Source organism: Ambystoma mexicanum, chromosome 2p, assembly GCF_040938575.1.
Source record: "Ambystoma mexicanum isolate Mex_15411 chromosome 2p, UKY_AmexF1_1, whole genome shotgun sequence".
NCBI classification, from domain to species: Eukaryota; Metazoa; Chordata; class Amphibia; order Caudata; family Ambystomatidae; genus Ambystoma; species Ambystoma mexicanum.
Window position 1 is genome coordinate 1039800178 of NC_090923.1, and position 17886 is coordinate 1039818063.

The window sequence follows — 17886 nt, forward strand, 5'->3', positions numbered from 1 at the left end:
TGAGAGCTTAAAAGACTGTTTTGTTAGCATTTGTCTATGGAGGTGGGGAGATTGTTCAATAAGGAGGCACGACATGGTTCAGTAGTCTGCACCCACATTTCTTCTTCCTAACTTAGGCCTGGGTAAGTACATATGGGCTTGCTGATCCTAACAAACCGGAACGGTACTGTTTGGTGAAGATCCGTTGGATGTAGCCTGGCCTGAAATCGGCATAGGATCAATTGCTCATGCATAAGACTTTGATGGAGATTTGCTTTATTGCTGTTCAAAAGCATCTGGTGAACTGCACGTTTGCAGGTGTAGTATCTGGGATCCCTTGGACAACCAGCCAGCACGCAGGAACCATGCAGGAGTCAGGCAGGTACAAACAGGAAAGATACTTTATTCTTAGATCTCAGTCAGGAATGTTACAGGGGAGAGCAAGGCTAGGCATCCTTCTAGTACTGGTTCCCATCTCCAAGCCCTCAACCGTCAACCCTGGAATCCCCAGCACTCCTACCTTCTACAGTCCATCCGGGATTCCAAAGATAGCTGACACTCACACAATCAGAGGTGCATTCATCCAGCACACAAAGTGCAGACCAACACGCCAGACACCACAACAGGCCTGATACCGGACCATGATGCACGAGCCTGGGCATTTCAGAACCTCCCTGTCAAAGGTATGAATACATACGCTTCGATGGCAAAACATGGCCTTGGTGTAAGTGCCTAGGATGTTGATAGCAATACCTTGGATCTGTTTTGTTATGTTCCTTGATATTTGTGTAGCCCCTCCTGCCGTTTGTTAACGCTTTGAGATATGATAACAATAGCTTTCAGACATGATGGGGTATTTTTATATAAATGGCTAATTGTATGAAAGAGACTGCAAACGTCGGCAATTATGTGCTGTTGGGTCTCCTCCATGCAATTTTAATCATTGCAAAATGTCGTGCAAAAAGTGTAAATGCTGTCTGCCATTTACGAATGGCAGAAACAATGGGCAATGAATGCTGTGAGAATCCATTGGCTTTATGCCAGCACGAAAAAATCATAGTGGCGTAAAACCACGTGGTATTTGAAAGCGTAGGGGGAAATGCATGGCAGTAATGTATATCCTGTTGTATGCCACACTATGCCTTCAAGTAGAATTGAATTGTTTATTTGTATAGCGCCTATACACAGTGTGTTTCAAAGCGCTTAGAACTGCCTACGCCTTAGTATTAAGTCTTACTTTTACCCTCTGGGTACTGAGTAAATGACCCTGCCACCCCCCCCCGTGTGGCAGAGCAAATGACAACAGTAGCTTGGCATAAAATGTTAATAGCTGGCCAGGGTGAATATCTGACATTGAGGTGGATTTCTGCGTATACGACAAAAAATGTGCGACCCGACCCCCATCCGAAAAAATCCATTTGACCCTTCAAATTGGTTTCGTGTGTTTTCGGCGTCATTTAAATGGTACCAAAGGTCGTTGGGACTAGGAGTGCGACACGAGCGCAAGACCACTTGAACAACCAGAACTATTTAAATACGGGATTTACGGTTGAAACTTTTTCCATCTTTTATACTTTGCCAGCAGCATTATTGGAAAAAGACCGTGAGGAATTGAGGTTTGAGAACGGACTCGCCTTCTACCCTCATATCACTAGTTCGATCCCGCAGTAAATCATTTCCATTCCCAGCACTGACGAGGCTCATAAAAAAGCCAAAACGATTGGCTTAGCTTCACGTACTCAACTACAGTCCGATTGGCTTTGCGCGCTCAGCGACAAGCCCCTGACAGTGGACAAGGTGACCCGCGCAGCGTGCGCGCGCATTCTGTACGCGCCCTCTGGCCTCACGTCACAAGCTCGGGGCGCGAGGCGTCCTCGAACAAAGAGCCTTGTGTTAGGATGCCAGGACAGAACCCCTGCAACCGGCCCTTGCACACAGAGGAGCATACTGTACTGCGCCTGCACAAGCCCGGGAGGGGTGGCAGCACAGGCCAAAATATCATGAAACGCCTACCCCCAACTCAACTGGGTCCTGCCAGGCAGGTGTGGACTGGGAACCACAAGAGGCCCTGGAAATAATTTTCAAAGTGGCCCAATATTACTACACATTTTGAGCATTTTCCTATCAGAAAATAAAATAGTTAACTGTTGTAATATGCACGGGCTCGTGCAGGGGCACAAAAAAGTCCAGGGTGCAGAGGCCAACCAGGAAATATCCAGAGTTCTCCTTAGGCCAGTCCAGCCCTGCTGTCAGGCCAGTGAATGGGACTGGGGTGGAGTTAAATAGTAGCGGCAGCATGCAGCCCAGACTGCCCATATAAATTCACGGCGGAGTGCGAGAGAAATACATTAGCCGAGTCGTGCAGTCAGCGACTCCTCTGAGCATGGCTCCATTCAGTGAGATTCTGCAGAGAATAAAACTAGGGGCAGTCGTACAGGTAGTGAGCCTCAGTGGGGAGCTGCATGGGTGACTGGGACTTGGCAGAGCGTGTCTGTGAGACCGACGGCGAATGAAAATGAGGGGGTGTTGCAGTGATGAGATTAGGGTAGTCGCTGAGGTGTCTCAGTGCGCAAGACGCATGAGTATTGCAGTGATTCGCCCGAGCTAGACCCGTTACTGGTGCGGTGATTGGGCGAGGAGTTGGGGCCTTTTATGCCGATTTCCGCAGGGCCAAAAATAGTTCTAGCACAGATAACAAGAATGTCAGGCTTATTTGCATGGTTCATCGCCGAAGCCTGGGCGCTCAGATTTCATCTCAGACCTTGAAATGAGTGTTGTTTCTAGAAATTACACAGCGATCTCTCAGAGGCAGACAGGAGGCTGCCGGAGAGTGGGGTGGCTGCGGTAACTAAAACAGAATGCTTTGTGCACTGGGCGCACAAATGTATGATACAGCACAGCTAGCACTCAGGTGTCACAGATTTTGCAGTTGCAAGCTTACAACAGCTGTGATTTCTCTTAAAACAGTCGAGCTATTGCTGGTTTGAAAGTCCATGCAGACTGTATATATACACCCAGACATTAGACCCGTATCACTCAGGTGACAGATCTGGCCAAGCTATGTCTAAAACCGCTGAGCTAGCTTTCACGTTACACGCCCTGGCGTTAGACAGCACTGTTATTATTCAAGTAACACAGATTTTACAGGCGTAAGCCTAAAAACAACTGAGATATCATTTATGTTATACAACTGTGCCATGCACACCTAGGTGTTAAACAGCAGGGCTATCACTCAGGTGGCACAGCTCTTGCAGACTTAGGCCTAAGACACTTGGCATCTATCTCATGTAACATCCCTCTCCTCCCACCTCCACCCCCAATCATTAGACATCAGATCTTTTGCTCCCTGATGCCCAATGCTGGGGCTAGATGGGATGGAGAGCTGGCAGTCTCACAAAAACACCTAAGAGCCGGGGCTCTATCAGCACCGGATCATGAGCACGGGTAACAGCTTCAAACCCCCTGTGATTAAGCACCAGGTACCTGAACGGGTGACTTCAGTTAGAGACATATGACGAATAGGTTGTGATAGAAATACCTGCGGAGAAGCCGGCGTGTGAGGAATTCGACCATCCGCACTGTGGGTGTGCGCACGCCTGGGTTTTTTGAAATGTTCAAAGAAATGGAATGATAGCAGATTAACCTCTGGAAAATATGTGGGGCTAATCCGCACACATTTTCCTATGCTCACCGTACAACATACACCTAGACCTATGTACTCTACTCTGGGTGGACACAGCCTACAGGTATCGTCCCCCCCTGTCATATTTAGTTGGGATATGACAGCCAAGAGTTCATCAAGGCATCTAAAAAGGGAGAGGGCAAAACCTTCCTCCTGCCATGGCCAGCCTAATTAACTAACAAAGGCCCCATGGATCTGCCCTTTCCTTTGTTGGCTCTGCTGGTGGCAACTTTGAACAGGCCCACGGGGGCCTGGTCACAGGACTAAAAAAAGAGACAGGAAACACCAAGATATGCACTGTGTCAACCTGAAGCCAGCTCCCACCCCTCAGTATTAAGGGCAGTGAACTGTCATGTCTGGGATGCCATGTTTACAGTAGTCATCCCTGGAGGGGGACCCCATTCAGAAGGCACGAGTATGTGGATTGATTGAGACAGAAAGTCTGTTCCCGACACAGCTTCAAGGGAAACCTGCCGCTTTTATCAGAGAGCTCCATTAACTAGAGCGACCCTTGGATCCACAACAGACAGGACGATGGGTGGGACTTAGTGTCACATGTTTTAACCCCTTTTTACCTTTTTCTAAAGCACTCTGATTATGATCTCAGGAAATTGTTGGTGGGGGCCTCGGATTGGTTCATTAAGGAAGGCTTAGCCTACACCAATCACTGTGGCCCATGTGGCTTCAAAAGAGGGCTGAGTCCCTTTTTTGGCAGATCATCTAAAGACTTTGCAAGGAGTAACAAGAAGAACTCTGCATTGGACCCTGGCTGAAGGTACAGTCTGCCTTAAAGCTTCTGCCAGTGAAGAAAGGCGAGGATTTCCAAAGAGGAAAGCAAGATCCCTCCCCTAAACACTTCCCAGGGAACAGAGGGAGATACTTGAATCCACAGGACCCTTTAGCAGCTCCTGAAGCGGTACCCAACCAGCACACAGTATGCCCTGCTAGGCTCTACAAGCAAGCTTCCTAGGTGGGAAGTGCTAGAGAGTGTCTGAACCAAACCAAGGACAAGGCCGTTGCCTGTAACACTCTCCTCATATTTGGGCCATCTGCCATAAAGGACAACACAAGCCCAGTGAAGAATCTAGGAGGAGTGCATCGACAAACATTCACCGGCATTTGCCTTAAAGTACATTTTCGAGACAGTCGAACCCTCGAGCTGCAACCAACTGCACCGCTGTTGTTACGCCGCCCGAGACGTCACAACAAATACTTCAGACCCCCCGACCACCACTGAGACACTGATTCCTGGTTCCCGAGCAGCCGGGTAGGCCAGCCTGCAGCCGTCTGCCCAGCCTCGCTAGCCGAACTGCCTGCCGCCTGATACCCGCAGCTGCCTCCCATCTTGAACTCTGTGGCAGAAGCGGCAAAGCACCCTGAAACCTACTCGACGCTGTTGAGCACCAAGAACTTCTACAAGCACAAGGCACATTGTGGTTCTGTCCCCCTGGTCCTTTTCAGCACAATGAACATGCTTTCCAAGGATGTATTACCTTGTAGCGCCCTTGGAAAGTAGCCTAGACAGGCAGACGGGTGCCATACATGGGAAACCCTGCTTCTCAGAGCCCACTGCCTGGGCAAAATGTCCTGCTCACTCCCACCCACCCTCCTCCTGTTTGGCACACTGCTGGATGCCTCATCGGCAAATAATGGAAATATGATGTTTGCTCCAGGGTTTCTGGCTCTGCAGCCCTTGTCCAGGGTGGAAATGTCTGCCTTTCCCTGCGGAATATTTGTTCATTTCAGAGGATCATGTCTGGCTCACATCAGTGATGTAATCTGCTCTAGTAGAGCGCACAGAGTAGATTAGATCACCAAGGCCCCAGCTTCGTCAGGGGACAAAGTTGCCTCAGAGAAGCAGGGCTTGTCAGGGCTACGTGAGGCCGGGTGTGAGATACGGGTAGACATCTGAGGTTGGATCTTGGACCCGGCAAAATCCGGTCCATTGACCAGCACTGGTCAGACGTGCAAAGCATGAGAACATCGTAGGACGGTCAACTTTACAAAATGGTCTTGCAGGACACTTTAGACACAGAGATGCATTAGAAGCAGTCTGCGGTCCACTCAGTGCCATGTGATGTCATTCGCAGTGTGCAGGTCAGTTTCTAGCGGTGGGCAAACTGGGCGAGGGGCACAGTTGGGGTGAGGGGCTCAGCAGGCAGCCTGATGAAAAACTCCCTTGTGGGGGAGGAGGGAGCCTTTGAATTTGAACAGATCTCCTTTGACCTAGAATGTGGACAGGGAAGGACACAAAAGCCTGCGCTGCCCATATCCATGTGCATCTCTTGATGCAACCAATGGCCCAGGTCCAGCTGAAGATGTGTGGGGGCCCATTTCAACATGCTGGTTGCCACCCCTCTTGTAATGCGAGCGTTGCAAAGCGTACATCAAAAGCCCCAGAACAAAAGGAAAACAGAAAGGAATATATTGCTTTGTTATAGGACTGCCGACTGGCAGTTGCTGGGGGCCCCATAAGGCTCAATGCCCCTTGCAATTGAAAAGGTTAAAAGGCCCTGGCACCGTCCCTGCAATGACCTAATACGCTGCTCAGAGGTTTCTGAAGAAGGCGCCCACCTCCAAAATGATCATCTGTTTGTGAAACTAAACATGCATAAACGTTGGGCATTTATAGTGGACTGAAAGGGCTGTTTTTTCTTAGGCTGCAGGAGCAAGCGGATGTGGGGGAACAAAAGTAAATTACCAAAGGAAGTTGTAATATGAGAAGGGAATGAATTGCCATTCATTTATGGTATTTTAGCAGGTGACTAGGATCATTTTCTTATTTGTGGGATGTTTAATGACAATCAAATGAGTGACTCCAGGTCATTTGAACACCACTGGGGTTTGTTTTGAAAATTCTTGTTTACTTGTATGTTAATCCAGTTGAAACAAAGGCTACACTTCCCAGAAGGCACTGGAGTGTTTCCAGTCATGTTAAAGGAAAGACCAAGACTGGAAACACGTGCTCGGGTAACAAGGATCTTGCAAAACTATGTTCTTTTCTGAGAGGCAAAAACAATTTGAGTAAGTATGGAAAAAAGCAATGTCTGTTGCTGCCCTTTACGTTTTAGTAAAGGGGCCAGGATTTGGAAAAATTGGAAGGGTTGAAGGTTGAGGGGATTACTTCCTTTGTTTGGTGATGTGTGTGAAGTTTGTTTACTGTTAAAAATAATGTACGTGCAAAGGTAGAAAACAATGACTCTAGCAACAATGGCAAAGCCGATCGTTTTGACATGTGTCTCGTGTAAAGGGTTTCTCTCTTGCTACTGTAGGTATTGAGATCAAAGGCCCATGTACATTCAAAATGTGCCTGGCGTTATAATTGCATATCCAAGTTACCATCATTTCATAGGTTTTGCCAGGATATGTTCATATAAAACCTATACAGGTATTATCCTCATACAGTAATGAACTCACGTCATTGCCAGGTATTCATACAAATGACCAGCTGTTGCTATCAGACAACAGCAACCAGCACATTTTACTAGGTATTTCAATATGTTGGCATTGTACCTGCCTCATATAATTATAATTGGGTGGTTTTTATAGAGATTCATGTAGATGGACCCTCTCTATGCTCTGTTTTTATCAGTGTTATTATTACCAAACAATGGTACCCGGTTCATTGGCCTCAGAATGAAGAAGGGCCTAGTCGGTGCCTGCAGGGTTTCATATGCGTCGTATAGCATTGTGCCTTTTACAAAACTAGCACATTGCACATGAGCTATCCATGCGGCATGCAACTATTTGCCAGAAGTTAACATTATATTCCAAGGAACTCACCCCATTAAGTAGCTGTTGCCATCACATGTCTAAGTACCAATGCTATTTTGTAGATATTCCCATAATATACTCAGGTAGTCTCCCCATACACCACGTTTTCCCATTAAAGGCTCAAGCAGTTACAACATTTGGCAAGTATTGTTATATTTTGTCCAGGTACGCAGATCACATACCAACATGACTGCTTCGCGCCATAGCGTTTCCACTTCTCTGGTCTTCCCAAATCACGCTTTGAAGTAGTTTCAATGCATTCTTTATAACCTAACCTTAATATAGCTGGGAACTGCCTTCTCTTTCACCACTGCCTAACTCTTTTCCTTTATTTGAGAGGTATTGGTTCTTGTTATACTTTCAATTGAGAGCAACATTATTGGAAAAATATATTACAGCACAAGCAGTCGACGCTTTTACTGAAGCATCATCTAAGAGAGTACCCTTCATTTAGACAACAAACCAAAACATGAGCTACAAAATGAATTCCTGTTTAATATGTTGTATAGGTTGTATGCTTATTAATTTTAAGTAAGTCAACAAAACGATATTTGAATTATAATGATTTTGCTGGGGTTGCAGTGCCGAGTAGCAGTAGAGGAGCAATCTGGGGAGGGGGCATAGTCTCGTGTTTAAGCTTGGGTGCAATATTGTCTAGAAGCTGCCCCGATTTGCACCCTATCCCCCATCAATTTGTTTGTAATATTAGCACCAAATGCCAATTTAACTCATACACAACCCAGAAAAGGGAAATGACTTTACAGGAAGTTGAAAACCAAAATATGCAGAGACAACTTTGGGGTGTACAAAATATTGGGAGGATTTGCCCAGGAGCACACACTTTGGTTAAGAGGTGAAACTGGGATTTGGGCCCATATTGCGATTTAATCAGTTGACTACATCTCTCCAGCTCTAGTTCATATAAATATTTATTAAGGTTGGAGTTTCGGTGATGCTAACTAACCTGACAATATAGAATTTGTTATAGAAAAATGCTGAGCAAAAAACGTGCCTTTAGCATTATTTTCCCCATTCTATAGGAAAGATTACAGTAGCATCATGCAAAGTAATGTAAGCCTAAATAAATGTCTCTCACGTTTTAAAACTGTAGTAATTATTTCACACACCATGCAGTGTTGTGTGCCTCTACAATGTTTTATCACCCACTATTTGCACCTCTTATGGAGCAATAGTCCATAACATCCCCCTCACTGCAGTTTACGCAGCCACCAAAATCTTTGTATTGCTCGAGGATCAGTCAGGCAAATATGGGACAGTTTACCACCCTGGAATGGAGGGGTCAAGGAACAGCCCCAATGTGGTCTGCCCATAAACCTGCCCCATACAGCTCTCTAGAATTCACTGAAGATGCGCAATGAGATAATTTCTAGACAAAATTGCTTTTCTGGAATATTCTGGTGCAGTATTATAGCGCACATGTGCGTTAACACATTGCGATTCTGAGTAGAGGATTGCTCCCAAATATTCTGTGCCAGGTCAGACAAGGCACAATCTCACAGGTTGCCTTGGGTGCGAAGAAATGGCAATATTTTAGTCCAAAGTACATTGTCGCTGTACGCATGCTGTCATGGTGTACAAAATATATACATGTATTTATATATGGGCTTATATCCGCGATATGTTGATTTACTTAAAGCACATGTAACAAAAAAATGATTGCCAAGGTCATGAAACGTTGTTTGGAAATCATGAAAAATAGGCCAACAGCTAAATGCACTAATAATGTACTATTCTCTGGATGTTTCTCTTTTAGTAGAGCTAGGTTGTTAGTCTCCAGCTTTGTCTTTGTTCTTGCAACCTGATCTCTCAATTTTTCTAACACATGAGCCTGTAGAGTCTGGCCGAAAGAGCCCAATTGCTACTGCATCTGTGGTGAACCAGTGGTTTCTCTGAGTCTGATCGCTCCCCTTACCTAGTGGTGAAAGCTGTGGTAACCAGCAATAATCCTGGCTTCCTTTGTCTTTCAAGGCTGCATGTGGTGAATTGGGGTGACATCCACTGTGCGCACTTGGGCTCTGAAGGTATCTGCAGTGGTCACTGGTGATCTGGTGGCTGCTGATTTCTGTGGTCTAGGCCTACTGGTTCTGTGTCATTTCATCGCGGGATGTTTTTCCGTGGGGTTTTTTACCGCTGATTTTTTTTCAAAAAAAAAATCAGCCCACCCCACCCCCTTTATTTTTTTTATATCCCCGTACACCCACACCCATTTTATATAATTTTTTTTAACCCCCCCCCCAAAAATTTGGTGATTTTTTTTAATCTGCGGTAAAAAAACCTGCGGAAAAACATCCGGCGATGAAATGACGTCGTACCGGCCTACTATAGTCTGTTGCTGGAAATTCGGTCCCGAATCAAGCTGCTATGTTTAGATCAGAATACTGATCATTGTGGACCAAATTCAGGAGCCCCCGAATGATGCCCAAACACTTGGAACAGAGTTCCTACAACGTGCCAGAATCTATTCAGAACGGGGAGACAACGAAAAAGGCAAAGAAAGCTATTTTAATTTTCTTTTTTTTCTGCGTATAGAGGGCTCGTAATTAAGATTGGGTGAACAGGAGCTAAAAGCAGATCCTGGGTATCCAGCATTACCCAGTGACCAGGAGCTACCACTGGGGAACGAGGAGCTAGTACATAGTGTTCCACAAATCTCGCATAAGGTGCAAACATATCATTGTATCTACAATGTATGGTCCCCTTATGCTTTAAATGTTGTATAGATGTGTGCTAATGTTTATTTATAGATTGTCCCAAATGTTAAATTCAAATAAGCATGTTTCTTAGGCATTTGTTGGTCAGGGGGCTAAAAGTAGCTCCTGGTAGCTGTTGGTGTCACACTAACAAGGCTTTCTAGGATACAAGCAGGAGCTAAATAGCTCCCAGCTTCCCTCGGTTTCAAACCCTGATATACCACATTAAGAATGACGCTGTTTTGGAGAAAGATGAAGGTAAATAAGAGAAGCTGTAGACATCAGTTACAAAATGTGCTTTTTGTTTATTCTAAAAGAATAAAAGGGAAGTGGGAAGGGAGCAACCACCTGCAGCAATAAGCAGCGCTCAGATACCTGAGGGTTCGTAGCGCTATATAAAAACACAAAACAAACAAGCATCTATATCACAAACTGCTGCTGGTGAAACGTTCACACCACTTTTATTTCACGCATACATCACCCACTCGGCATTCCGCATTCGTTCATGGAGGGAAGTCACCACATATATATGTCCATACATTTCTGATTTAAATTTATGATTTGTCCCCTAAAACAATACTTGAAAGAAAAGATTAAAACCAATGCAGATTTCTGTCAACCGTTTGCCTTGTGTTGTGGATGGACATCCCGTGATCAAACAGGGCTCACACAGAATAAGAGACACAGTGCTGGAAATGGAAACAAATTACTGGGGGAACTGTAAAGTCGTGTGTATAATGCACTCGTAAATAACAACATGGATCATGGGTGGCATTGTGAAAGAGACCTTTCGTCGCAGGTATGGGGGAGCTCAGCTTTTGCATCAAGGGAGGGGCTGTGGAGGGCTGCGAAGCTTGCTGTGTCAGGGAGGTATTGGTGTGAAATTGTAAACCATGCATTTGCCAGCTGTCCGATCAGATGCCCCTAGGTCTCTCGGAGACGCAGCGGTCCTCCAACAAGATGTTTTTGTCTTGTTCCGCCCTTAAAGGCACGCTACCACACTATGCATTGCCGTTTATTGACAGTGCCACAAAGTTGCAAGACTGGTATCGTGGCATGGAAAAATAAAATAAAAGGGGCAGTACGTTGTCCTTTTATATACATAGCTGTCCAGGGAGGTGGTTCCAGGTTATATTGCATAACTTGGAAGATATGCAAATATCTTTGCATATAATACCCTTATACCCTTGATAAAAAATACCCTTCAAATTGTAATACTCTTGCCCTTAAAGAATCGCTATGATATTCCCATTTAAAATATCTACTTTTCATTCCTTACCAAAAGTGAACGTACATTATGTATACCTCGCAATATATTTTTTATTGTTTTTTGTTCAAGATGCTGATGGTTAAGGAACTTCTGAAACTACTTAGTTTATGGAAAAGGATTTCCCGCCAGTAGGCACAAAACGCAGCACATTTCCGAATCGAGATGGCTGCCAGTCCTGTCGCCTTCCTTCCGGTAGGTCGTGTTTACAATGCAATGCTTTGCCAGTCCCAGCATGGCGGCCGCGCATGCGCAGTGCCATATATTTCTATAATAGCCCAACCCCTCCCACTTTCTGTTAGTACGAAACCTGATCGCACGTCCCGGTCCATGTGCTTTTCTCGGACATCCCCCCTCCCGTCCCCAATGCAGCGTTCCAAGACAAAGCACCCCCCCAGCCGAGGAAGAGCGATGGGTTTCCCGGAGCATCCCGCTTCATCGCGTTGCAAAAGGAGGGACTCCGTGTCTTCATTCAGGCAGTGTTGCTTTATCTTACTGCTAAGGAAGGTGTTTTTCCGTGTGTAAACAATACACTGCTTTTTTGCCTCCTTTTATATATATATATGTTTGACTGTGTGTGTACTTGCTACAGCAGGGCTACGACCTCGAAACAACCATATATGTCAATCCGTTTTTTTTCTACTGTCGCACGGAATGAGACATTTCCTCCAGTTCATGTTTAATGGGAGAATATGAACGTCCCCCTCGCGTTCCAGCCATTCATATTGCTAAATGAAATTCCACCGGGGTCTAACTCCATGCAGATAAGCGTAACAGTTACTCAACTAGAGGACCGGTCCCTGGCTATCTCTCGGGGTAGGGGATGGGGTTGTTGGGAACATGTTATATTGTTGTTCGAACACGCGGTGTGTTTCACGGAGGGGGGGGGGGGTGTTTGGCGGAGAACAGCACTCTTGCAATGTTATGAACTCCATATTCGTATATATTGCACTGAAGTCTCGAAATCGTATGCGTTTTAAAGATAATCCACACAACGATCACATGTCTAAAGTCCACAGCAAAAGGGTCCCACTTTCGGTTACAGCACCGCAAACCCTCCCAACACCAGATCAACACCACGGTGCACGCTCTAATTTTTTTTTAAAAAACTAAGGGTGAGGGGTCAGGGGCGGAGAGTGGAAAGGTATCCCCTACCTTCTACCGTGAATTCGGACGCCAGCGGGTGTCTCTCTGGCCGATCTCCACAGCAGCTGCAGCGACATGAAACGCTTGGTGAGCTTGGAGGGAAACAGATTAATTCCCCGCCAAAACCGTTGGCGGAGGCGGCATCAGATTTGAGCGCGCACACACCAGCTGCCAAAACTAGTCTGGCACGGACAACGGCACTTAAAAAAAAAAAACACGCGAAATCGGGTGTACATGAAGTGGGCAAACATTTCGCGGTGGGGTATTATGGGGGAGGGGGGCGCCAATCCTTCAAATGTTGTGAGGGGGCTAACTTTAGAGACTGCGGGGCAGGGGCAGACGTATTGTGTGGGCACATCTAAATGTACAAATTGTAATGAGACTTCCAGTGTAGCCTAAATGTTACACGCTATTAACTCTCCCCTTCACCTCTGAAACAGACTTAAGAACTGCTGTGATAAAGAGCTGTATCATGTCCCCCATGCCCTTCTAATCACTCCCCTGAAATGTAAGTACTAACAATCCATCAACATTTCAGTTTTCTACGAATGCAGGTGCTAACACTGAAACACTACATTAGTAATTGCCAGCCTTTGTTAACAGTGCCAGCTCCAAGCACTGTTTATAGTCTGTGTCCAATCCTGTCCTGCCAGGGCTCCCTAGTTCATCCAGGTCATGTCAACATAACCCAACATTTCTGGGGGGAGGGCGGGTTTGGTGGGCTAACGCTCAGTCTGCTCAATGGCTGTTGCCACTGCCCGACACCCCTTCAGCTGTCAGTGTACCAGTACAACAGGTTCACAAGAAGCATGGTAACAGCTGAGCTGGACCTAACCCCATTGACACTGCACCACACGTAATGAGATGGCGAGGAAATGGCATTGGACCAGCCCACGGGACTGGCGATTAAGATAAAACACCCCAGGGTTCCACATACTGTCCGCGGGTGACATGTCAGGTTTACACTTTGGTGTACACAAGTTTACACCATGCAATTTTCAACATTTGCACGTCAGACTGTAAAATTGTGGTGTACTCTGCTGTATGCCACCCTTTTGCACTCTGCCGTGCAAACGGAGTAAAGGCCACTTAGTATAGCAGGCAGCGTTTACAATGGTTTCCAGTGGAATCCACGTGCTTTTTGTCGCTGTAAAATTCTGTGGATTCTACAGGAATCCACTGCATTTACGCCGGCATGAAATGATGCGTGTGTAAATGCTGGAGTATCTGTATGGCGGAGTGGAAGGGGGACGCAGAATCGTAACTTGCGATCCGTCCCTCCTCTCTGTCACATGAAAATAAGAAGTTACATACATTCAAGTATAAAAGTGTTAAGCAAGATGTGCGCGCATTCAATTTACGTTATGTCCCATTGAACATGAATCCCCCCACCCCCAACGTTTTTAAAATGTCCGGAAATATAGTAGTGGCAAACTAGGTATTTGGGGATAAAGGGACACAGTGACCCATAGAAGGTTGATTGTTGGATACAATGATGCCTGGCTGAATATTCAACATGGATATGGCGAATGTCAGGCCAGCCCACCAGAGGGTTCCAGCATAATGTTTTAATTACCCTAGCAGTCAAACTAAGTAAAGGGACACAGACATAAATGGCCAGTCATTCAAGGAGGAAATGTCAGTGTATACTGGCTGCAAGAGAGGGAGCATCCGTTATGGTTGGTGAGATGGATGACACAAAAGTTGAATTATGGCATGCAAGATGGTGCTGGGCTTAATCAGCCAAAGAGGGTAGTATGAGATAGTGGCATTAACAAGCTAACATGACCTGCAGCCTATGGAAATGAAGGCCTCAATGAGACGGCACACGTTTTGATGATGGCCTCAACAGGCCAGCACAAAATTAGGTGGTGGGCTGAACAGGCTAGCACAAAATTAGGTGGTGGGCTGAACATGCCAGCACAAATGTTCCCCGGACAGGTATCTGAGATAAGAGATGGATGGCCCAAACTTTAATTATTGGGTGTGTGATGGTACCAGCATCAGCAACCATAAATGTTAATATCAGTTGTGGCCGAAAGGGCCAGCACAAAGGTTTAATTAATTAAAAATGTCATATGAAAGAGGCCATCATAAATATTTTGTGATTTTACTCTGAAATGGTAGCAAGGTGTGCCCACCACACGTTTTAGTAGTAGTGTGGGCAATGTAGGAGTTTTTTCACTACTCATCCCTATACTCCTGCAGAGCGGTAGTCATTTTGTTGCATGCCTATCTTTGTTAATAAGTGCATTGATAACAAAAAAATGTACCATACAGAATTAATGGTTTTGTATTTTTTGTTGCAGGAGCAGTGCCCACCCAAGTGATTATACATACCAAGAATTGTCAAAAGGCAAATAAATAATTGAAAAGGGTAAATGACCCTCCACCCCCCCTCAATTCACCATCTGGATGCCAAGGGAGTACATGGTCGAAACAGTAAAGCAACCCCCCATTGGTACATGGTAAATTGGTCATTTTATAGCCCAGGGCAGGGGTCATACACACAGCAGTGCAGAGTCTCAGCAGCAAACAGATTGGTGAATTGTGGCCTTTTTAAGGATAAAGGGAGGAGGCGGGGTCCAGAGGATGTAGCACTGGGCAAAAAGAAGCAAGTTGAGTTCGGAAAGCTGTGGGCTTGGACTCAAGTGTACACCAAAGTGACTTTTTCCATTGTTGTTGAATTCTAATAAATCAGCAGCCTTATTCTTTCAACAAAATGTATATAGGGTCTGATTCACAGAACGTTTTCCTATGGGATTGCGCCATTATAGAATGCTTCTGTGAATCGGACCCATAATGTCTAACAGTAATAACACAGAAGTGGTTGAGTGCCAAGTTTATGTCACTTTCAAAACTGCACATTCAAGCCATTTTTTTATCAATTGTGTTTCTTCTTTCGAACTTCAATAAAGATGTATTAATGCAATAGATATTTAATTGGAGAATGTGGCCATCTCCCACTTGTTCCATCCAAATATTACTAATTGGACTTCCACCCGGGCATGAATTCTGTGCAGGGAAGCACAACAGTGTGTAAACCCTGGACATAAAAGGAAGAGCAGTCCCTGTGTATTCCCTGATATAGGTGGGGGGGGATTGTTGGAAAAATCATCCTCAGTCCCATTTGTTCCCAATATTTCATTTGTGGACGACCGCCAGGTGAATTTCAGAGATCTTTGCCTGATAGAGGAGGGACATGTTACACGTTGGACAGGCGTTATGGCCTTTCATCCTTTTCAGTTGGAATGGGCCCGTCACCTTGGGTAGCGCTCTATGACTAAAAAAGAAGGCTTAATAGAGTTGTCTGTCTTGTTCTGTTTTGCGGAGGCCAACAAACCTGCCCTATGTTAATTCACAGACATTCACCCCCTCCCGCCATTGCTTTATCTAGGATTTTGCTACAGAATGAAGTCATAATATGTGGCTGATGGTATGAACATAAGGAAGCATCCGTCTTCACAAATGAAATGCTGTGCCACTATAAATGTGTACTTGCCGGTCAAAGACAGACCTGTCCAAAGGGTGTGTGGCCCTGAGAAAGCTTGGGGAGTAATGAAGTTCAAAGTAACACGTGTTCTGGAACCTCAATGATAAAAACCAGGCAAATCACCCATTGCAATTTGCTTTACGAAAATGATTCTCTTACATAACCTATGCCCCACACAGGTTCACCCCCAACCCAAGCCCCTTAACTACGTTGCACTGAATTCATTCTTTGCGTGCCTTATACTGATTTTCTGATCGGATATGTTCTTCAGGACAGGCTCGGGCTGGCGAATAGGGCAATGCGAAGGGCTGCCCAGAGAGGCTAGGTTTGCCCACATTTCCTGGCAAATGTAGGCCACTGCTTGCAGTGTACTAAACTTCGGCTTCAAGTGAGTATTTGGTCGAATTCCTGTTGAAAAATAGCTACTCGACCCTGGGCGAATAATTTCTTGCTGTTCAGCTCCAGACAAATAATGTATGTTATCATTTTAATGCATTGTTACAACTCGGAGTGTTAACTAAGGAGAGCATATTTCAAAAGGCAATGGAATTAGATGTCTGAAAGCATTCCTGGATATATATATATATATATGTATATATATGTCGTTGCAAATGATTGTGTATTGGAGAGGAGTGGTGAGAATGAGGGAGAACTACTGTATGGCTGATGGTGTTAACCCATTGTACTGCCCCTTTTAAAGGGCATTCTTTTTTCCATAAATTCCCCCTAAAACAATGTCCCCCAATGTATTAAAAAGTTTTCATGAAAAGCCACAAACTGAGATTTGTGAACGTGGGCCACTTTTTATGGTGCCCAGAAACAGGGTTTGAAATGAAGATTCGACGAGCATGAGCTAAAAGCATCTCCTGGGTGCCGGGCATCACCCATCAGGTAGGAGCTAGCGCTGGAGAACCAGGAACCAGTACACTGCCCACAATAACCGCCCAGGTGCATAGCCGGACGGTGGCTTGGGAGACATGGTGGCGGGATAAGGTGTGGGTGACACCAGGAAAGTGGGATGATCAATTTGGCGCCGCGCAGCGTGAGGATGTCATTGTCATGCGTTGCCGCCCTGCGCTGAAAGCGTTGAGCCAAGGGATCTCGGGCGGGGTATAAAGAGACAGAGAGGTGCTCTTCCTCTCTTTTGACCCCTGCCAAGACCAGTAGAGCTGCAGAGGCAGCTCAGTTCACAAATCTCCCTCCCACCCTGTAGATTGGGGTTTGGGAGTGTTTTTTTATGTGTAGTTTGGGGCACATTGCATTGAATTCAGTTGTGATGAACAATTTGGGTCACTGGATGGGAGATTTAGTGCTGATTTATGTTATGGTTCAAGGTGCGGAACGGTATGGTCCAAGCAACGCATGAACAGGACTGGGGGTCTGGTCCGTTTAGGGGGTCACCTATTACCCTCTGGCCGGTTCCCAGAGCGTGGCGTGAGGGGTGATGGACATTGCCACTCCCCCACGCTCAAGTAAGTGATTGATGATGTAACAGTTCGTATGAGGTCTCATATATGGTGTCGCATTTTGGTGATGTAACAAACGTTAATAAATGCGGCCTAATACCATCCAAAGAATATCTGTGTCTGGTGTCTCCCGCTGGCCCTGCCATCTATGCGCCCACTCACATCTAACTTCTACTTGAGATCCACAGATTATCTTTTTGCCCATTATGCATGAATCATTATATTTAAATGTGTCCTCATTTTTTTTATTTACATTTGCAAACACTCAAAATGAATGCCACATGTGCGTGTTTGTAAGGCACCAGCAGGCCTGAGGAGCCAAAAGGAGCTTCCGGTAACTGTTGGTTTTAAGATAACCAGGTTCTCCT

General features: G+C 45.6%; 1 protein-coding gene across 4 annotated transcripts in view; it reads right to left on the bottom strand.

Moving 5' to 3' along the window:
• Nucleotides 1–17886, bottom strand: part of SLC29A2 (solute carrier family 29 member 2) — a 119596-nt gene that overhangs the window by 101080 nt on the left and 630 nt on the right. The window contains exon 1 of one of the 4 annotated variants that reach the window (XM_069644911.1): nucleotides 12569–12715. The exons of 2 other annotated variants lie outside the window; for them this stretch is intronic. Coding sequence is in view for 1 of the 2 variants with exons in the window: in XM_069644909.1 (XP_069501010.1) it covers nucleotides 12569–12636 (68 nt within the window). In the remaining variant the exon portion in view is untranslated. Of the gene's footprint in view, nucleotides 1–12568; nucleotides 12716–17886 lie in introns of those variants that run through there. One more of the 4 variants, XM_069644909.1, reaches the window with a different exon arrangement.